Raw genomic sequence first — 23,945 nt, 5'->3', positions numbered from 1 at the left:
TATACTAGTTCACAGTATCTTTAGAACAAGTAGAAATTTCTTTTTGCCTCTATGTAATTATTATTAGGTTGAGATCTTATTAAACATGTTTTGATTTTATTTCCATGCAACTGCCACTATTATACTTTCATCAATGTTAATTATACTACGAATAACATACACTTGCAATTCTTTGACAGTTTCATATGGAGCTAAACTCTTATGTTTCAGTATCTGACTTTTGGAGATTTTGACAGATCTGTCAGCACATTTGAAGATGAATGTAGTGAGAAGGGAAAACCAATTAGTACACAAGATGTCAGACCCAAGTCCAACAAGAAACTTCAAACTGTTCAAGTAAGAGACTGAAAGGAAACTTGTGCATGATATGATTTATTTACGTTCTGATCGGTTCATTTTCTAGGACACTCACATTGTCTTAGACATTTTTTCAGGTATTTGATAACTCCTGAAAGCACAACAAATGCCCCTTTAAACATTTGACTTATGTCACATATCTGATGATGGTTGTAGCTTACTGTCCATACCATAATGTCTGGGTTTTATCAAGGATTCCAGACTTACGAAATCTTTAGAGTTTATATATTCAGAGGTGTTTTAACAATCAGTACAAGCACAGAAAACATAGTCTTGCACTTTTTTGGTCTAGTAACCAGTTCAACCAGTCTCAGTCTCCCTGACCAAAGAATCTCATTAGTTATGATTGTATGTGCACAAGAGAAACTGTTTAGTTACCATTTTTGATTTTGAACTGACAAATTTTGCAGACTTGAGGTTGCATGTCAGCCTCTGAGCAGGTCCTGATAAGGCAGTGTTCTTGTTTTTGCAGAATGAAATGATGGATCATTTTCGCCAAGGAAAGCGGAGGATATTCTTTGAGCAGTGGACAGACTTTCTACCATCAACTGTGCGGGATGAGGACTCAGTGGCCCAGAAATTGGAGTTCTACCTCAATATCTATTTTGCTGTGTATCCCATGAAGCACAAAGGTCCACAGGTGATTGTTTATTGAAATGTTTTAGTACTACACTCTACAGTGGGAACTGTTTAAGCAGGAATTAAGTCGGACATGGAATCAAAGCTGCTTTAGACAGCATTTTGGAATAGACAGAAATCAGATTTTAATAAAAGTTGTGCTCTTTGGTGTTTCAACATTTAAAGTGAAATTAATCTTTGTTGTAAACACATTATTTACTTATGTATAATGCTGACTGGGGCTTGTGAGAATTGTAATAGAGTTTTATTACACATGAATATCTGGGTGTGAATTTGTTTTTAGCAACCCATACTTGTTGTAAGAGGTTACTGACTGGAGCAAGTGATCAGACTCACTGACTTGGTTGACACTTGTCATCGTATCACAGTTTGCTAGATTGATGCTCTTGATGTCAGTCACTGGATTATCTGGTCTAGACAAAGTTATTTACAGATTGCCATCATATGGCTGGAGAAATAAGAGAGTTATCTCCCTTACATTACTAAAATTCTGTGCAGCAAGTTCCACTTTTTGCTTGTGTTCCTAGTCTGAAGTTGAGGTCAACATGGGCGAGTTCAAGACCTACCTAGAGACAAGAGGATCAACTCTAAGTCAGACTACAGAATTCCTGCCTTTCTATGCCCTCCCATTTGTCCCCAAACCAAAGGAGCACCCTTCATACAAGGAACTGTTTTCGGTGAGTTTGTACTTTCAATGCTGACATGATGTTCCATTTAACATTTTAAACATTGTGAATACATCCTGTTGTGGTTCACGTTTGCTCATTATTACATTAACATCGCTTGATTGGTTTATGGTAAAACTTCATGTAACCAGTGGTAAGCATTCCTGATATTTCTTTTTCTCTGATATTGAGTCCTGATTCTGCTTTCTGAGCTTTTAACTGACTGACTGAGTTTGGCTTTTACGCCGCTTTTAGCAATATTCCAGCAACATCACGGCGGGGGACACCAGAAATGGGCTTCACACATTGTACCCATGTGGGGATTCAAACCCGGGTTTTCGGCGTGACGAGCCAACGCTTTAACCACTAGGCTACCCCACCGCCCCCTGAGCTTTAAGGGTTTGCTTGTCTTAATAAAAAATTTAAACAGTGTAGCCATTCATTTTGGAGCCTACTGGTTAAGGCGTTTGCTTGTCACCCTAAAGACCCAGGTTCGATTCCCCACATGGGCACAATGTGTGAAACCCATTTCTGGTGTCCCCAACATATCTGGTGATATTGTTGGAATATTGCAAAAAGCGACATAAAACCAAACACTCACTCATGTTTGGAAACCTGGAGATATTTGGTCATTATCAACTATTTTCATTACAGGACACTTGGATAAAAGACCTCGAAGTTCGACTGGACAAATTCCTGACATTAGCTTTAAACTCCACACCACAGCCAAGGCTGTTTGATTTATATGTATCCTTTGCAATGTCTTATACAACATACACTACCAGCTGTCTATGTCTCAGCAATAAACTACAGAGTTGTGTCCCCTAGTAGTCGGGATCCACTGGTTCTGTGGTTGAATCCCAGAATTACCCTGATCATAATCCTTGGTGTGTCAGATTTACCAAAATCACAATCCTTAATCTGGCATAATTACCCAACTGCTCTCACAGAAGTACCAAAATCATAATCCTTGCTATGGCGTGAACATATATTTTTGTCAATTAAATGCATTTTTGCCAAAAAGGGACAAGAAGAAGAAATGTAATGCTGATAATTTGGAAATCTCCTGATGGAGGTATGTGAAATTAAAGCTTCACTCTTGATTAGTGTCGTATTATCTTTCTCAGAATCAATCATGATTTTAAGTATTTATTTGACTACTTATTTTATGGCCAGACTACTAAATGTTTTCTTCTCCTGACTCATGATCTTTTGCTTATCTCCCTTTCCCTTGCGAATGGTAGTGGAACACTTGAATCCCTTGAAGTTCCCGAAGCGGACGTAAAAATACACTCACCCACGAGTTACCTCCCTTTTGCCCTTTCCCGCACAAACAGTCATGTGACCAGCCTTACTTGTCACTCTCTCCCTTTTTTCACCCAAGTGGATGGTTGGGCAAGCACTGTAGTCCCATATACGGCATTATATCCTTTTTATTTAGATCCTGTTCTTCAAAATTACGCTGGGTATGGATTTGGCAATAACTACTTTGTATTATATGTAAAATATTTGTAAAATTATTTTGAATTAATTTCATTTTCATCGTTATGTAACTTTGTTTACGTTTCATGAAATCTTGCAGTGTTTGCAGCCACAGGTTATCCGTGGCTGATCCTCACCCCCAATGCCCCTCGTGCATAAAGCCATGTTCTTCCAGCTTGCGCTGTACTTATTGTGTTGAATTATCAAATCTACAATTTAATCAATATTTTTCTGATATCTATAGACGTGCCATGGATCGGGTGAGGAAGTCATCTCAAGTCACGGCTGATAAAACAGGAGATCAGCCTACAAACCGTATGTTGCTTGCTACTGCTGAAGTTCATGATACTGGTGCTATGTTCAGTACGTTGCAGGGGCAGTCTGCTGGTACGGGGGCTAAGAAGAGATCGGCTACAACACAGTTGACTCCAACTCAAGCTAAGAAAAAGACGTCATCCTCTTCTACATCGCAGAAGAAAGCATCTGTTACCAGATCGGAGGGTAAATCTACGCGGGCTAGTAAGTCAACGCATCAGAAATCTTTCAACGAAGAGATATTACCTCCACATTAAGTAGACGTTTTTGATGATCCCCCACTACTTCTACCTGAAGTACCTACGAGATCAGCGACTCAATCGACGTCTACAACTACTAGATCGTCTCCTGCAACGGTCACAGCAGGACAGCTGTTTGACGAACTACCACCTACAGGAAGTCCAAATATTCCGGCATACAGAAGACAAAGGAGAAGAAGTACTCCAGCTTCAGAGGCGGCAAAGGATCTTTTTGTCCCCCAGCCGGGAATTACAGAGGAAACTCAGGGAGAGGCCACACTCCCAGAGGATCCAGAGGAACTAGACGTTGATATCAGGGTTCAGAACGACTGGAGTCTTCCACCCCCAGCCGTTCCAGTAAAACCATCGACAGTGGGTGGACGTCTACAAAGGTACTGGAATAATTGGCGAATACTAGAGGACAACTACATCTCCCAAGTACTATGAGAAGGATACAGAGTACAACTCAAGGCCTCACCTCCGCTAACCCTCAGCCCGATGGTCTTCGAGTATGCAGAGGAGCAGGCAGACAAACTACAAGAGGCCATCAACTCACTACTTATGAAGGAGGCGGTAAAGATAATAGATCGGCATCATCTTACTCCAGGCTTCTACTCCCCAATTTTTCTAGTACCCAAGAAGAACTCCAAGGAGAAGTTCAGACTGATTTACAAGGACGGAGACGGCACAGCACAGGTTAATGAATAAATAACTTTGTCTGTGAATGTGCTTCTTGAACACCTGGCTGTCCCTTTCTCTGCACTCCTCCCTCGTAACAAACAGTGAACTGTGTCAATATTTTAATGATAGTTTGTTAAACAACTTTTTTATTTTTAGGACAAAAATTCTGCAAGAACCTCACACAGTGGGTATGATGTTTTGATTATGATCAGCGTTTCATTGAGTATGTTATGTTTACTAGTTTTCGAGTTAGATGGCAATTCATCGGTCCGCTTTTGAGCCAAACGGTCTGTAGGACAGGCGAGCATGAGTGATTAAAGATCCTGTACGCGTAAAGATCTTACCTGTACATGAAGGGGTCGCAACTCATTTATGATAAAGATCTTATCATAATCTATGGGTTGTTATGAGATATCTAGTAATAAGAAGATACTAGTTTATCTGAAGCCACATGAATCAACATGATTCAACTTGTCTGAGACTGAAGTAAGACAAGAGAGTGGTCCCCCCGAGTTATAACGGAAGTTGGAAGAGTAGGATCAAGGAAATGCCGTTTCGCAGTTCTAGGGGTGGGGGATGGGGGGGATACAGGACATATATAAGGACAGCTGATGCATCCAGGAAGTGGCCTGACCCACCACCAATCCACAGGATTCTATAAGCTAAAGATCATGAGTCAGGATAAGAAAAAATATGTAATTTTTCAAGTAAAAGTGATATTTTTATACTTATCCTGACTCATGACGAGAAGCCCTCCCAACCTCCCCACTGGAAACACTTAGGATTTCACAGCAGATCCAAGTGCATTGGCAGAAAAACCGGAGAGAGTGACAAGTAAGGCTGGTCACATGACTGTTTGCGCGGGAAGGGGCAAAAGGGAGGTAACTCGTGGGTGAGTGTATTTTTACGTCTGCTTCGGGAACTTCAAGGTGAGGTGAGGTGAAATTGGGTTTATCGTCGTGCTTGAGAATATTTCGCTCATATGATGACGTGCATGCGTGTGTATGTGTATGTGCGGCTGCTTGTACTAGCACAGACTGAAGCTGGTTTTGTAGTGCTAGCCCACTGAGATACCATGCCGCAGTGAAGCATGAATACCCCCCTCAGACACATTATACCGACTCCAAGCCGACCAGTTCTTGTTGTACCCATTAATGCCGAGCACCAGGCAGGGACCAACAAGTACCATATGTTAACGTCTTTTGGTATGACGCGGTCGGGGATCGAACCCGCGACCTTCCGCACTCCGGGCAGACGCTCTAACCACTACACCACGGAGGCGGTACTCGGGAACTACAAGGGCTTCAAGTGTTCCACTACCTTTCGCAAGGGAAAGGGAGATAAGCAAAAGATCATGAGTCAGGATAAGTATAAAAATATCAATTTTACTTGAAAAATTACATTTTTGAGCCTTGAACCTACTATTTGCAACACTTTGGGGTTGGCATCTATGCAACCTGGATCACGTAGGGTTTCATGTTTAATTACTCCTGTAACTGAAATCCCAGTTCGATGTTGCTTGCCCTTGTATATGTAGACTTATTGTTCATGTCATCCTGATGATGTTATATGGGCTGGAGTTTAGAAACACAGAATACATTGAGTGCCGTTCTTTAACCATATGACAGAGAGGAAGTGGTCTAGGTACTGGCAAAAGTAAGTTATCACAGTATTCTCAGTACAGTACTACAAACCTGATTGTATACTTAGTGCCACAGAATTGTTTACATTTAGTACCAATACAAGGAGTAAAAAGTAAATTCTAACTTTTTTATCAATCTAGTTCAGATAAAGCATGAAATTGATTAAAAAGAAAAATGGTACATTGAATTGTAATAGTTATCTATACACAATCCGAATGATTCATTTAGTTATTAATCAGTATGTCAAAGTACTTTTGGGTTTATATGTCGATTCCTAAATTTAACTACGAAAGACTCCCCAAATTCTCAGCACACAGGTGATAAATACAGCTTTGGTGTATTGTTGTAGGTACACAGCAGTTGTCAATGCTGCAACAGAAGCTGCTAGATGCAGAGAAGAAGACCTCCACATACATGAGACGTCACAGCAGGGTTCAGGTAATGCTGTCAATGTCGAAATTCTACTTCCCTCTAGATGCAGAAACACATTTGTAGATGTGGATCATGTACAGTGTGCCACTGGACACACTCAGGTCATTAACGTGTGTCTTCATTATCTGGCATCATTTGCTGGGGGCTTAGATACTTACTGATGCTGCAGGCATGGATCAGTGCTGCTGCAGGCATGGATACTTGTTCATGCTGCAGGCATGGATCATTGCTGCTGCACAAGGCATGGATACTTGTTCATGCTGCAGGCATGGAATATTGCAGATGCTGAAGCCATGGATCTTTTACACTGAAAGCATGGATACTTGCTTATGCTGAAGGCATGGATACTTGCTTATGCTGCAGGCATTGATACTTGCTTATGCTGAAGGCATGGATACTTGCTTATGCTGAAGGCATGCAGGCATTGATACTTGCTTATGCTGAAGGCATGGATACTTGCTTATGCTGAAGGCATGGATACTTGCTTATGCTGAAGGCATGGATATTTGCTTATGCTGAAGGCATGGATTATTGCTGCTGAAGAAGGCATGGATACTTGCTTACGCTGCAGGCATGAATACTTGCCTATGTTGCAGGCATGGATACTTGCTTATGCTGACAAATAATGGTGAAGCTGGTCCAGGTTCAGTCAAACACAGGCTGCCATTTCCAACTTCAGTGAAAGCATATATATTCTTTACCTTATCTCTCTGGTTATTGTCTTGAATGTCTTACTTAACGAAGATTTGTAAATCATGAAAAGATAACTTTGTGGGATAAGATACTGCCTGTTTTGTGATACATTGGTTTGTGTCTAAGGTTGTGTTTCCTGGGTCTGTTTATGGGTCCAAGGGTCTCTAGATAATCACTGAGAGTCCGAGGCCTAAACCCTGGGGTCCCAAACTGGCAAATTATGTCACTGTCATCTCATTTCATAGAATTTTACTGATGTCATATTTTCTAGCCTCAGAAACCTGGGCCTATTGCAGATTAGAGATTTCAATGTTAACCTCTGGAACTTCATTAGAATAGAAAGTATCTGTTATATGCACCAGGCAATCTACTTATTATGCTTAATGATTACAATGTCTTTGTCATTGTCATGATTATTATGATGACATGAAGATCCAGGTTAGAATTGATCTTCAGTTACCCATGTTTGTCATAAGAGGAGACTAACAGGATCAGGTGGTCAGGCTCGCAGACTTGATTGCACATGTCACCATATCCCAATTGTGTATATCAATGTTCATGCCGATGATCACTGCATTGTCTGGTCAAATCTTGATTATTTACAGACCGCCGCCATATGATTGCAATATTGCTGAGTGCGGTGTAAAAATAAATTCACTCACTCACTCACTCACTCACTCACTCACTCACTCACTCACTCACTCACTCACTCACTCACTCACTCACTCACGCACTCACTCACTCACTCACCTCACTCACGATTATTATGATGTTAGTGAAGTAGTTTACCATATTAGGGGAGGTGAGTTGATATCAACATTTACACCAGCTATTGATGCTATGTTGCAGGCTGACTACCATAACCTGATAGGAATAACTGCCGATCTAGTAGACGCTCTTGAGTCAACCGTTCAGGGGAAGCCAGTGAGTATTTGCCACATATAAGGTTAAACAAATATTGAAATACAGTAATATTTCCTTAAGCATGTAAGTGCAAATTGTGCATGCTTTGAACTGTCTTACAGATGTGCATGTATTTTTAATCAATGACACACACCAGTTGGTTTTCATGTTTCATGCATTATTTTAACTGTTGACTTTACAACTTATATTGGGCACATGATAATATTGTTAATTCTAATTAACATTTTTATATAGAAAATTTGATCTCCATATTAGATTCGGTTGTGGAATTTATTTGTAGATGTTGCAGAATGCTTTGCCTCAATTATTTTCATTCTTTAAAACTCAAAAATAGCTGAGCCCATTTGCTTCTCATATTTTGTTCAAACAAAAACAATAAAAACATTCTCTGTAATAATTCTATCATAATTTTAATTGTATAAATATGATCAGTAGACAAATGCAGCTTGCATGTTCTAAGCTTCAGATGCATGACTACAACAGTTGTTTAATTGTTTGCCTGTGTATGGAAATGATATTGGAGCTGACCATTTGATATTCTCAGATGGGCCTGGGATTGTTTATAAATACGCAAATAGATATTGTGTCACAAAAAAGTCCCTGCCACCCCTATCCCCACTGGCCGAGATGCAGCCCTGCCCTTGCCGTAGGGACACCCAGACCCACACCCAGACCCTAAACACCCAGTCCCAACCCCAGCCTCAGCCCTAGCCCCTAAACACCTTGACCCACCAGCCCCAAGACACCCAGACCCTAAATACCCAGACCTAGACCCAGGCCCTAAATACCCAGACCATAAACACCCAGACCCAGGCCCAATACACCCAGACCCAGACCATAAACACCCAGACCCAGACTCTAAATACCCAGACCTACACCCAGGCCCTAAATACCCAGACCATAAACACCCAGACCCAGGCCCAATACACCGAGACCCAGGACCTAAATACCCAGACCTAGACCCAGGCCCTAAATACCCAGACCATAAACACCCAGACCATAAACACCCAGACCCAGTCCCAATACATCCAGACCCAGACCATAAACACCCAGACCCAGGCCCAACCCACCCAGACCCCAGACCATAAACACCCAGACCATAAAAACACCCAGACCCAGTCCCAATACACAGACCCAGTCCCACCCCAGACCATAAACACCCAGACCCAGGCCCAATACACCCAGACCCAGACCATAAACACCCAGACCCAGGCCCAATACACCCAGACCCAGACCCTAAATACCCAGACTTAGACCCAGGCCCTAAATACCCAGACCATAAACACCCAGACCATAAACACCAAGACCCAGGCCCAATACACCCAGACCCAGACCATAAACACCCAGACCCAGATCCAATACACCCAGACCCCAAACACCCAGACCCAGACCATAAACACCCAGACCCAGACCATAAACACCAAGACCCAGTCCCAATACCCCAAGACCCTAAATACCCAGACCTAGACCCAGACCATAAACACCCAGACCCAGTCCCAATAAACCTAGACCCAGACCATAAATACCCAGACCTAGACCAAGACCATAAACACCCAGATCCAGCTCCAATACAACCAGACCCAGGACCTAAAAACCCAGACCCAGGCCCATTACACTCAGACCCAGACCATAAACACCCAGACCCTAAATACCCAGATCCTAAACACCCAGATCCAGATCTAATACACCCAGACCTAGACCCTAAATACCCAGACCCAGATCCTAAACACCCAGACCCAGATCCAATACATCCAGACCCAACAGCCCCAGGACACCAGGCCAAGCCTCAGTCCAATGCACCTAGCCCCACCAGCCCAGCCCTGGCCCCTAAACATCCAGCCCCCATAAACCCAAACCCCCCAGCCCCAAAACACCCAGCCAAGCTTCAGCCCAATGCGCCTTACCCCACCAGCCCTGGCCCCTAAACACCCAGACCCCATAAACCCCAAACCCCAAGACACCCATCCAAGCTTCAGCCCAATGCACCTTGCCCCACCAGCCCTGGCCCCTAAACACCCAGATCCACCAGCTCCAGCCCCCAAACACCCAGTCCCACCAGGCAGAGAGCCCCTTCAGCCTAGTAAGTAACCTTGACACACAGCCCCACCAGCCCCCAACAGAGACGTGAAATTGTCAGTTCCTAGGATGAATCATTCTCTTCCCACAGTGGTTACTTGTCATATCTTCCTATGAACCTCTGTTCTAATACGACCATATTTCGTAAAATCCCCTAGCGGCCAAAAATCGCAAACAAATTATCTCCCTTCTTTCTATCCAGTCAGAACACGTGTTACATCAACTTAGATCCAGCTTGACTAATACAAGCAAATGTGGAGCCACAAATATCCCTCCTCAGCCGAGGACTTGTGTTGATGTGACACACAAGGCATTTAATGGCTAGCTTGTCCGTTGTCAACGAAGGCGATGGAGACGCCATTGATCTGCCATTAAATGAGTTTTGTCTAGAAGAAGCATTTGCGCATCGCGCAGGGGAAGAGGTTATATTTTTCCCGAAGCATATGCAAATTACTGAGGCCTTGCGAATGATCGCTTTTGAAACATCGCTGATTGCACAACTAAATCTGATTGCAACCAATTACGAATCCTGAACACTTGCACCATAAAAGGGCCGTATTAGAACAGAGGTTCGTAGGAAGATATGACAAGTAACCTCTGTGGGAAGAGAATGCGAATGAATGTTCCTCCAATATCTTATAATACCCTGCAGCTTGACACACCTGTTTGAGCCAACTGCACACAATGCACAATACTTTACGACTAAGATGAGTCTACTGTTGTACTAATATTACTCTTCAGGAAAGTTCCAAGACAGTAAGTATAATCTCTCATTGTGTTCTTGCATCTTAGTTCTCTTTAGTTCTCTTTAGTCCTTGTATACTACGTTCATTCAGCGTGTAAGGAAGGCTTCAGTATCTAGCTGAATATGCATGAGGTTATATATCTCATCAACTTCAAATCTTCTCTTTCTACATGTTCTCTGCGAGATTCAATTAATTTGTTTGCATGAACTAATATTTGTGTGTTATCTAGCAATTAGATTTAAGCATGTTTTAATTTGCAGTTAGATTTGAGTTGTTTGATGGTTAAGGTTACAATGATCATCAATCACTGTGCCTGTTGTAACTTGTTTACAGATTTCAAAGAAAACTTGAAAGCATCAGGCATCAAGACAGAAATATAATAAATTAGAGAAAGATCTCAAAAGTATTGTTGAAGCCCCAAAAATGGAAAGAATAAAAAGTACTTCCATATGTGTACAAACTTGGTCCCATTGCAGTATATGGCTGAAATAACACTGATGTGCTTACTTTCTAGCTCTCACTAACACTGTGGGGCTGTGGGGTAGCCTACTGATTAAAGCGTTCACTCGTCACACCAAAGGCCTAGTTTGACTCCACACATGGGTACAATCTGTGAAGCCCATTTCGAGTGTCCCTGCTGTGATATGGCTATAATATTGTGATATTGCTAAAATTGGTACAAAACCCAACCCACTCACTCACACTTCCCTGCTGGTTGTGTTATTGATCTTCTTCTGAGGATTTTACTGTTAAATGTCAGAGATGGAGGAATAAATCAACTGTTCTTTACATTTGGATCTTGTTGCAGATTTCTTATTTGATCCCAGATCTGTGAAATAATTACAAATACCTTGAACTATTTTGTATGTCATAAGTGCCTATTAAAACAATTAAATGGCTGTACACATTCTAGATCTTGTAGAAATTGGATTAAAGTAGAAATAATAGGACCTTGTGTAGTTAAGTTAGTATTCTGTAAAGTGGCAAGTGGCTTTTTAAAAAAAAATTGAACCCCTGCTGATTGCTTCTGCTACACACTCACGTGAGTACATCCAGTTACAGGATACATCAGAATGAACCTTGACCAATCTTAGCATCATCCTTTACCAGACGTAGATACTGAGAGTCTGCATGTGTTTTCTGATCTTTCAACCTCATGAAGTTAGCATAATGGTTTCCAAACGAGTTAAAGGTTTTGGCACAGAAGACTTTCCTTATCCCATGGGAAGTACTGACTCAGATCTGGAAATGGAAGTTGCTATTTTGAATCTAGTGCTGTAAACCTAACTGACATCCTATAAGTCATTTCACTGGTAAGTCAATGTTTGCGAATGGTTGTTCTGACGTGAACTGTATTAGGATGATGTCAGATTTTTGGTGTAGTCGGAGAGAACACTAAGATCAGATTTGAATGAGATTGGCAGTGACAGTAGTCCTTTTGTTTTGCTAAAAGTTTGTATGATATTATTTGGTATTGCTACTGATTAGTTATGTTTCTTTAATGCCAATAAAACGATTGCCTTTCAGTTTGGAAATCAGCAAGAAGTAACTAGCATATATTATATCATTGTGTAGTTGAGATTACCTGCAAGCAAGGCCTGACGACCTTGTCCACTCTCACAATGTCCTTGAACAACTGAACGTAATGTCCTTCCATGTTACGCCTTGAGATTTATTTATACACAAGCTATTTTGAACATGGCTCTCACTTAAGACGTAAAATTCATTCTTTAATTGGATGATAGGAGTTATGTCAGTTTTAACAAGACCTTGCATTCAAAGCTTAAAATCTACAGATGGATTTGTAATATATTTTAAGCATGTGGAGGGCTTTTCTCCAGGTTAAATATTAGCATGCTATGTTTTGGCTTCTTCAAGACATTGTTACATTATGTTGCATGTTATAAATGCTACATTCAGTTGTTTGCCTGACATTGAAGCGCCGTTTCTTCACCAATGTCAAACCTTGTTAACTCGATGTTCTTGGGACCATGGGCAGTGTAGGAAAGATGTAGAAAATCTAGCCTGTCCACAGGACTGGCAGGTCAAATTTTTTACCAGTCCTGCCAAAATCAAGCCTGTCCTCCGAATATAAATGAAACACCTTCGGCAGTAAATATTCAAAAAGGTTATAATCATTATATATATGTCGTTGGTTTGCTAAAATTGACCCGACATGAGGACGGACTAGATATTTTTTTAACCCGTCCTCCACAAAATTCACCCATCTCGGACGTTGGGATGGGCTATCTTTCCTACACTGCCATGGGCTTTGTGTAAAATACTTTGTAGTTTCGAGATAGCTGTCTTTATATTAACAAATGTTGTTGACGAAGATAATGCTAGGACATGTTACTTCTAAATGTTAAGGGGCGGTGGGGTAGCCTAGTGGTTAAAGCGTTGGCTCGTCAAGCCGAAGACCCGGGTTCGAATCCCCACATGGGTACAATGTGTGAAGCCCATTTCTGGTGTCCCCCATCGTGATGGTGCTGGAATATTGCTAAAAGCGGCTTAAAAAAAACTCAGTCAGTCAGTCAGTCAATCAGTCTAAATGTTATAGTGAGTTAATGATGTTCGAGTTAACAAGGTGTCTTTGTATTTTGCATATATACACCTGAAGATAGAATCTCACCAAATCTTGTATGTACTGTGTCACAGTGTATTTAAGCTGTCTGCATTATGTCAGTAGATTCACCATTGCATCACATTCTATTAGCACCATCATATCAGCACCATTGCATCGCATCACCACTCCTCTTCACATCGAGCTGTACAACACCACACCACACCTCGTCATGCCATGCCATGCCATGCCACGCCACAGCACTGCACCACAGACCTCCACCACGCCACCATGCACACAACATCACACTACATCACACCCCCATACCACAACACAACAAACCCATGTACAAGAATCACCTCTCCTGTTCACATCAAAACTGCATAACACCATGCCTCGCCATGCCACACTGCAGCACACTGCCACCATATTACCATGCAAACCACACCACCACACCACACACTGCAGCACACTGCCACCATATTACCATGCACACCACACCAACACACCACACACTGCAGCACACTGCCACCATATTACCATGCACACCACCACCATGCACACCACACCACCACACACTGCAGCACACTGCCACCATATTACCATGCACCACACCACACACCACACACTGCAGCACACTACCACCATATTACCATGCACACCACACCACCACACCACACACTGCATACTGCACCACTGCCACCATATTACCACATAACACACCACACCAACACACCACACACTGCAGCACACTGCCACATATTACCATGCACACCACACCACCACACCACACTGCAGCAGCATACTGCCACCATATTACCATGCACACCACACCAACACACCACACACACACTACACTGCAGCACCACTGCAGCACCATATTACCAGCACACCACAACACACCACACACTGCACACACTGCCACCATATTACCATGCACACCACACCAACACACCACACACTGCAGCACCACCATATTACCATGTTACCATGCACACCACACACACCACACACTGCAGCACACTGCCACCATATTACCATGCACACACAACAACACACCACACACTGCGCACACCACCACCATATTACCATAAGCACCACGCCAACACACCACACACTGCAGCACACTACCACCATATTACCACCATGCACACCACACCACACACCACACACCATGCAGCACACTGCCACCATATTACCATGCACACCACCATATTACCATGCACACCACACCAACACACCACACACTGCAGCACACTGCCACCATATTACCATGCACACACACAACACACCACACACTGCAGCACACTGCCACCATATTACCATGCACACACAACACACCACACCACACACTGCACCATATTACCATGCACACCACACCACGACACTCACACACTGCAGCACACTGCCACCATATTTCCATGCACACCATGCACAACACAACACACCACACACTGCAGCACACTGCCACCATATTACCATGCACACCACACCAACACACCACACACCGCAGCACACTGCCACCATATTACCATGCACACCACACCAACACACCCATGTACAAAGAATCAGCATGCCTTTTCTTAAACACCACACATCACCACACCACACATCACCCATGCCACATCACCACACAAAGACATCACCATGCCACTACATTCACAACACATCACCATACATCACCACACCACACCACACCACACCACACCACATCACCACACAACACATCACCACAACAACACATCACACACCACCACACCACATCATTATGCCACATCACACCACACCATACCATACCACAACACAACACATCACCATGCCACACCACATCACATCACACCATGCCACACCACACAACACAACACATCACCACTACACATCACACCACACAACACAACACAACACATCACCATGCCACACCACACACGTCACGTCACGTCATGCCACGCCACATCACCATGCCACACCACATCACCATCACATCACCACACAACACATCATGCCACACCATGCCACACCACATCACATCACCATGCCACACCAGATCACCATCACATCATCACACAACACATCACCATGCCACACCACACCACACCACACCACACCACACCACACCACACCACACCACACCACATCACACCACACCACACCACACCACACCACACCACACCACATCACACCACACCACACCACACCACACCACACCACACCACACATCACACACCTCAGCACATCTCCATCACACCACCACACCACCAGGCTCACCACACTTTCAAACCATCACACCCATGTTCAAGAACCCGAACCTCCACCTAGGAATCCCCGATTCCCCCTTATTGTGTGTCTTGACTTCCTCCACACTCAAGGCCTTCACCAAAGTGGTAAATGTCCGAGATGTGACATAACTGAAATACTGTTGGAGGCAGTGGTGAACTCACCAACTTCTATCAAAGGATATCCCGAGCTTGGTTTGTTCCAAGTTCTGTTCTTAATATTTGCTACTGCTAAACCTCAAGAGTAACATCCATCTAAGCAGATCTTACAGTGCTGCAGTATATCAGTATATCTGTTTTTATTTCAGGCACCTCTTTGTGAATTATGCCTTCAGTACATGTTGAAATTACTTTATGACAGCATATGTCAACCTGTACATATATATTGTACTGGTACATATTTTATGCATGAGTCTCAGGGGTTTTTTTTCACTTTGCGACATGAATGATATTTTTGTATCAATTCAATCACAGATCAACCTCTATCAAGGAAGTGCTGATTTCAAATGAAATGAATATTCAAATTTAATCGAGTTCCAGTATTGCAGTTAGACTAGATTGTGTTGTCATGGACATGACACTCCATATATTATAACACTATATTCATGTAGCGATGTGACTTAATTACTAAACATTACTAACCTAGTGTTGAAGGATGCCTCTCTGCAATGGGTTGATGTGATTACTGATGTGGTTTGAGTCAAAATTGTCAGTTTGTCATGATAGTGTGGTAGGATGGGTACAGTATTCAAGTCCCTGGAAGTTTTGTGATGAAAGCAAGACATTGTGTTTTTTATATTCATCAGACATGCTAGTTTAATAAAAAGTTTGGTTCCAAGCCAAATATGGTGCAAATAGTACTTTTGAGAACTGTACAAAATGGTTGTGAAAAGGTAACAATGCTAAAAGGTCAGAAGGTCATAATCGGAGAGTTGAATATTTAAAGTTTGAGGTTATTAACTTTATCCAAGTGTGTTTCTCTCTATTTCATGGATTTTTTTTATTAAAAGAAAACCCCATAATATTTTTTTCAAACAAGAAAAAAAAAATTATGAACACTTCCTCTCTCTCAAAATGGCAGCTAGCAGACGAATTTAAGCAGATATAGGTTTTGTGCATTTTGTAAATATGCGGTTGCTTCAGTTTATAAAATCAGTGTAATGCAAATTATTAATAAAAGTGAAAGAACAGTTATGTATGAAACTAAAAAGAGATGTTTATTTCTGTTTGGTGAGACAGTCAGCAAGGGAGCAGTCCTTATTTTAAAATGTAGCTGGTCAATATCAGATTATGATTTATCAATTTTTTATTAATACGTTTAAATCTTTTCTTCTAAAAGCAGAGTTCTTTGAAAATAGATAAGAATATAATGAAATGATGGGGAGAAAACTCTATTTTCTGCTTCACACTCTCTCAATTAAATCCCTTGAAATATATACTTATTTCGAAGTGTTAAGTGTTTTCATTTCAGGATCATTCTAAAATGGTTATAACCTTTGAAAAAAAAAGATCAAATACATGTGGGGAGAAATCTTTTTTTATGATGTATTTCTGTCAACAAAATTACACATGCAGATGTCGATATGGAATCTGATTGTCCAGTTGCACAACTGACAGAGACAGATACTCTGTTCCTCAAGTGTATTATATATTGGGTATATTATTTCCAAAGCACGCTGGTGGTTGTTCACAAGGAAACAAGTACAGGCAGAAAATCTTCCACCAACCTCTGCACCACTGAAACTAATTTAGACATGCTGAGATCGCATTTCCAAGAATATATATCTGGGAAAATGCCATCTGTGTCAACACTAAACTTCCTTCCCCAGAAAAGTATGGCTGGACGGTTTCAAACCAGTCACCGCAACAGTTCCTCCAGCCCCTGCAATCATTCAACTGGTGAAATGTGGCTGCACTGTAACAAGATGTTCTACCAGCCTCTCTGTATGTCACAAGAACAGACCCTCATGCACTGAAATGTGTACAACATGCCCAATGGCTGACTCTTGTGAAGATGTCTTCACTATTCAGTTCAGCGATCCAGACATTGACACTGATAGTGACTGATAAGAAACACCACATTCAAGTCATTGGACATCTATTTAACTCAAATTAATCGCATTAAAATTGAATGACGTATCAAATCGATTGTATATTGTAGTAGCCAAGACAGTTTGACTGCGTGTTTGACCATGAGAAAAGGCCTTAAATAATTATACACTTTACAAACAAAGAAACGCATAGATGATTTTGAGAATATTGGACTCATGGAGATGCTGCAAAAACAATACAAATATACTATTTCTTTCCAAAACGTCATCTTTGTGTGATTGTAAACACCTTCAGCACCAAAACGCGGCAATTTTAACTTTTGACAGAAGACGGGGTTTTCAGGTGCTATTCTGTTAAGTGATTTTGAATGCAAAATGTGTCACCAATTAAGTCAAAAGATTAGCCACATGACTTAACTCAACCTTGACCCTACATCCTCACAATGATCACGATCTGCTGAGCTCTCTATACTGTCGCTGCCACAACTCACAGCTCTCATACACACCCTGTTAAACTCGTAACCAACTGACCTCCATGTTACAAACAAGTGATGACTTCCCCTTGCTGAATTATTCTATTTGTTTGTAAGTTCTGCCTGCACATCTGTGGCAGTGATACCACGAGAGTAGTGAAGATTGATTGTCACTTGATAGGAAGGATCTTTTGGTTGGTTGGTTTTATATTTTTAGGGGCCCAATAAGAGTTGTGTTCTTTTGTGGCTCCCTAGGCACATTATTGTGTCATTCACTACAGAGATGTGTTCCACTAAATGTACAGAGTTATGGCCCTTACTACATTGTATTCCCCCTCCCCTATTACAGATTCATGTGGTTTGTCACATCGTGGCTATCATAGAGATGTCACACAACATGTAGAGTTGTGTCCCTGACTACAAACTTACGTCCCCTCCCCCACGACAGAATGATGTCCCTAGGTACAGCTTGGTGTCCCCTGTCATGGCTGTGTATGTTTCAGATCACCCCTGAGTACCTCCAGCAGCTGTGTACCCGACTGTTTAGCGCACACATGAGGACCTCGGTAGACCTCGTCAGGCCAGGGACTGCGGGCGAGGCACTGAGAGCTTCTGTTATTCCAGCAAAGTAAGTAGGACACTAATGCAGAGGGAGTGGGGGAAGGGAGAACTACCTCTTTTAGCAAAATATTCATTGGAAATTTTGGATGGGTTCATTTTAGACAAGTGCAGAGGATAATCCTCAGTGTTTAGCCAGTCCTCCTTCAATGAGATAAAAATGTTTGTAAGACTTAGAGACCTGTGGCCCAATTTCTTTTCACATTGCTGGAATATTGCTAAAAGCGGGGTAAAACCATACTCACTCACTCACTCCTTAAATGACATTAAAATGTTTGTAACTTAGAGACCTGGGCCTCCTTTCACAAAGCACTAAGGTGATCGTAAGTCACTAAGGTAACCTTAGTGCAATGTTAAAGAATGGGAGTTAAGGTTAACCTTAGTAAAGGTTGCTTCGTGAAAGAAGCCCCTGGTCACAAACCTGGTTCAGATTCATCGCCATCAAAACCTACTAGTCAGTGAAGACTTATCATCGAATGTATTTGTCCTCAGTACAATTAAGTAGTCTCGGACTAGAGGACTAGAACACATTTGGGAAAGTTAGCAATCAAACAGTTAGGATTCCTGTTTGTTTTTACAGCTGATGTAGGTTTCTGTTTTTCTTGATTCCAGGCATGCAGCCGCAGATGCCGAGACATGAGCGCCAGCCTGGACTACCACCACCACCAGTACAATTAAGTAGTCTGAAGAAGGACCTGGTGGAGGGCTCTGACAGGAAGAAGGCCCTCTGTTTTTCTTGACCAGGCATGCAGCTCTCCGATGGGTCAGTCGAACAGGGGATATAACTTGGATTCCAGACAAAGTGGCTCTTGCAAACTAAGAAAAGAATCTTTATTTGAATTGGGACTTTTTTTTACAATTCATAGTTTCTTATACTCAGATTTGTTGTGATGTTGGGTTCAAGGCATTAATGTAGCTCTACAAAGCCATACCATTTCTTCCAGCTGTATTGATGTAAATTGGGAACAGGTGTTGCTCAAAGTTTGTTGTAGATTTGGGGTTGAATATGAGATTTTGAGCAGTGATACAGAAACCATTTGAGGAGAAAAAGGATATCATTTCTCTGCAAGTCAATTTTTGTGCAAATGTCAATGTAGCTTACAGTTGTAAGCATCGGATCATATGTTTTCGGACACCATGCTTTTAGGCAGCATATTTACTCATGCTGTAACAAGGCATGTCATGTAACAAGTACATGTAAATACTCAGATGATGGTTTGTGTTAAAGATGAAGTTATCTTTAACATGTTAGTGGCCTGGTTTACAATTTTTCATGTGATACTCAAGATCTGAAAACCCATTACAAATTATACAAGATAATAGTATTTACAACTTACATTTCGTGTTTTTTTCTGCGTCTTACTAGTTGTGTACCTAATTACAGAATAAATTGCCTCTGTTCACCCAGCAGTGAATGGGTACCCGGTGGGATAAGTCATGACTGGTAACATTCAAGCACCTCAAAGGCAGCTTGGGTTATCTGGGTAATAATGTGTTAGCGCCTTGAGCATGCACAAATGCATGGACACAGGTGCTTATTTTTAAAACACAGCTTTTTTATTGAAGCCTCTGCATACGACACAAACAAGTGACACTTTGAACATCAGTGTCTGTTTCTCTCAGTGCTACTCCATGAGCTGTAATCCAGACCGCCTCCATGGTGTAGTGGTTAGAGCGTCCGCCCGGAGAGCAGAAGGTCGCGGGTTCGATCCCCGACCGCGTCATACCAAAAGACGTTAAAATATGGTACTTGTTGGTCCCTGCCTGGCACTCGGCTTTAATGGGTACATCAAGGACTGGTCGGCTCGGGAATCAGTATAATGTGTCTGAGTGGGGTATTCATGCTTTAATGCGACATGGTATCTCAGTGGGCTAGCACTATAAAACCAGCTTCAGTCTTGACTAGTACAAGCAGCCGCACCTACACATACACACGCATGCACGTCGTCAAATGAGCGAAATATTCTCAAGCACAACGTTAAACCCAATTTCACCTCACCTCACCTCTTGTAATCCATTGTCTGCATCTTCTTGCAGAGGTTAACCCGTTCTCGTGTGGACCAGAGGGATGTGATCATGTCAGCCTACATACAACATGACTTGTTAGGATGTGCTAAAGAAGGGCCATACAGGGTGAGTATAATCTAATATATTGAGTTAGGATGTACTGTTATTAGGTCATATAAGGTCATACATTACTTTATATCACTGCAAATAAGCCAATCTCATAGATAAGCCCTAACTTGACCCTTAAAATCAGTATCAAAATGGTATGTTCAATACATAAGCCGAACCACCAACCTTCTTTCGTCTTCTCGTCATGATCAGTTTTCAGAAAAAGCGCAGTGTATGAAATAAAGCCCGTCCGACCGCCCGAGACAGTCTCGATTTCTGACGGACGGTCTAAATTTACAGCTAGCCAGCCCGATGGTCTGGTAATTGTTTTTAGATGTTCCATACATCTGAGTAAATTCACCATATTTGGTCTGGTTAAATTCATTTTGGGCTGGTAACATTTTGAAGTTACCAGCCCTGATGTCTTGCTGGATTTTTGTCTTATTACATACACCGAAAAGCGTCAACAAATCCATACAAACATTATGATAAGTCATGATCTAACATTATGATGAAGTGGTTATCATGAGAGAGTGATCTAACATTATGATGAAGTGGTTATCATGAGAGTGAAGTTTAATGCAGTGTTCTAGCAATATGAAAGTGGCGAACACAAACAAGTGGAGTTATGATCCAATAAAACAAGATGTTACTTGCTAAAAGTGAAAATGTCTTTGTGTATACAACATTGTTCATCATTTTTTCATTAAACGTTAAAGAGTAGACATAGTCAGCAGATTTCCTGGTATGGTCTTAGGCTTAATGGTCTTCTGTCCGTCAGCTATCGATATGTTTTCCGAATCAGACTTATGATTTCCAGAATAAAACCTGAAATCAACTGTAACTCCTATAATTGGTTTAAGGTGTTTTTGTTTGTTACAGATAGCCAGAATGACATAAACACAATCTTCTAATGCCTTCCTCCTATAGACACATGTAGAACTGCACTGATGATATTATCATGTTTGTTCCAGCAAGCTATTGAGGACATGTTGACGTCGGATAATGAGAGTGTGAAGCAGTACACAGCGCGACTCTTCAATGCCTTTGCTTCTCTGTCAGTGGGTGAGTTGGAGTACTTCTATCATTGTAGGAATATCCCAGTTATAACAGAGTGAGTGAGTGAGTTTGAGTTTTATACCATTTTGAAATATATTCCATCAATATCATGGCAGGGGAGAGGGGCGGTGGGGTAGCCTAGTGGTTATAACAGATGGTTCGATTCCCCACATGGGCACAATGTGAAGCCCATTTCTGGTGTCCCATTTGTTGCTGGAATATTGCTAAAGCGTAAAACAAACTCAGTCAGTCAGTCAAATGGGCTTCGCACATTGGACCAATGTGAGGAATGGAACTGTTGTCTTTGGTGTGAGGAGTGAATGCTTTAATCATAAGGCTAACAGAGCATTCCAGGAATCTTCCAATTATAACAGAGTTATCTCAGGGTCCTTCAATATTGATTGATAAAATGGTGTTAATGCTGATGTGGTTGTACTTAAAAGCTTTGGTACTATTACACTCGTTCTACTTAATGTTATGGTGAAATGGGAGTCCATAAGTGAATGTCAACAGACCTATGCCAAACATTTGATGGATGGTAACATCCCCATTGACCATTATGTGTTAAATGCAAAACTACGAATCTGATGTAGCCAAGTGAAATAGTGATCTTTTGTTTGTTTTAGTTTTACCCTATCACCTCTCATATGCCTTAGGGAAATGGAATGATAAGGAATTCTTTCAGCAATATGTGACAGAAAGTCTGTAAGGTGATATTGTTGTGATTTAAGGACGGTCATACCTGGCGTTAAACAGTGAGCTGATGCCGTCCTTGATGGACAACCTGCGTAGTGAAGACAAGGATTCTCTCACCCGGGAAATGATTCTTGGAGCCTTGCAGAAACTGAGTCTCAGGTAATCATGGTAACCACAGTCTTCATACATGGAAAACTCCTTCATTTAATGTCACTGGTTTCATTAATATATTGCTCTCATTAATTTGAACATGAGATGCTACTGCTCTACTTTAGAGATTTAGAGAACCATGAGATTCTACTGCTCTACTTTAGAGATTTAGAGAACCTTGAGATTCTACTGCTCTGAGATTCTACTGCTCTACTTTTAGAGATTTAGAGAAACCTTGAGATTCTACTGCTCTACTTTTAGAGAACCTTGAGATTCTACTGCTCTACTTTAGAGATTTAGAGAACCTTGAGCTCTATTTAGAGATTTAGACTTGAGATTCTACTGCTCTTTTTAGAGATTTAGAGAACCTTGAGATTCTACTGCTCTACTTTAGAGATTTAGAGAACCTTGAGATTCTACTGCTCTAGATTTAGAGAACCTTCTACTGCTCTACTTTAGAGATTTAGAGAACCTTGAGAGATTCCTACTGATTTAGAGAACCTTGAGATTCTGCTGCTTTTAGAGATTTAGAGAACCTACTGCTCTACTTTTAGGATTTAGAGAACCAAGAGATCTCTACTGCTACTGCTGCACTTTAGAGCTATTTAGGAGAAGGATTCTGCAGACGTTGGGATTTAGAGGAACAGCCCTGCAGTCGGCCATGATAGACAAGGGGGAGTGATCGAGTGGCTGGTTGGAGTGCTGGAGGACAACGACTCCCTATCAGACTACACCCTGGAGTACTCTGTGGCATTACTCATGAACCTCTGTCTCCGAACTTCTGGTACGTTTGGTTAAGTTTTGTGTATATATTGTTTACATTAATATCATACAATAGCTCTAGGTTATTTTAGTTTGATTGGATCTTGCTCTCAAAGGATATGTTACCTCAGTGAAAACTGTTTGCAAAATATTGCTAAAAAACAGAATCTTAATGGCCTGGGGCCCGATCCACAAAACATTGGTAGCACCAAACTGTTCATAAGTTTATGATAAGGTATAGAGTTACGACTGGTTGTAAATTTACGAACGCTTTGTGGATTGGGACACTTAGT

The 23,945-nt window shown here is 41.7% G+C and overlaps 1 protein-coding gene across 1 annotated transcript in view; it reads left to right on the top strand.

Moving 5' to 3' along the window:
- Window positions 1-23,945, top strand: part of LOC124273485 (lisH domain-containing protein ARMC9-like) — a 39,902-nt gene that overhangs the window by 856 nt on the left and 15,101 nt on the right. Inside the window, exons 3-16 of the mRNA XM_046708754.1 lie at window positions 211-336; window positions 830-997; window positions 1,524-1,673; window positions 2,316-2,408; window positions 6,007-6,034; window positions 6,371-6,459; window positions 7,996-8,070; window positions 18,756-18,875; window positions 19,586-19,633; window positions 20,908-21,003; window positions 21,960-22,050; window positions 22,776-22,899; window positions 23,503-23,517; window positions 23,559-23,674. Of these exons, the coding sequence (XP_046564710.1) occupies window positions 211-336; window positions 830-997; window positions 1,524-1,673; window positions 2,316-2,408; window positions 6,007-6,034; window positions 6,371-6,459; window positions 7,996-8,070; window positions 18,756-18,875; window positions 19,586-19,633; window positions 20,908-21,003; window positions 21,960-22,050; window positions 22,776-22,899; window positions 23,503-23,517; window positions 23,559-23,674 (1,339 nt within the window). The remainder of the gene's footprint in view (window positions 1-210; window positions 337-829; window positions 998-1,523; window positions 1,674-2,315; window positions 2,409-6,006; window positions 6,035-6,370; window positions 6,460-7,995; window positions 8,071-18,755; window positions 18,876-19,585; window positions 19,634-20,907; window positions 21,004-21,959; window positions 22,051-22,775; window positions 22,900-23,502; window positions 23,518-23,558; window positions 23,675-23,945) is intronic.

The sequence above is a fragment of the Haliotis rubra genome, unplaced genomic scaffold (assembly GCF_003918875.1).
Source record: "Haliotis rubra isolate DU_JTF1 unplaced genomic scaffold, ASM391887v1 Scf181, whole genome shotgun sequence".
Classification (NCBI taxonomy): Eukaryota; Metazoa; Mollusca; class Gastropoda; order Lepetellida; family Haliotidae; genus Haliotis; species Haliotis rubra.
This window is presented reverse-complemented; position numbering and strand designations above follow the sequence as displayed.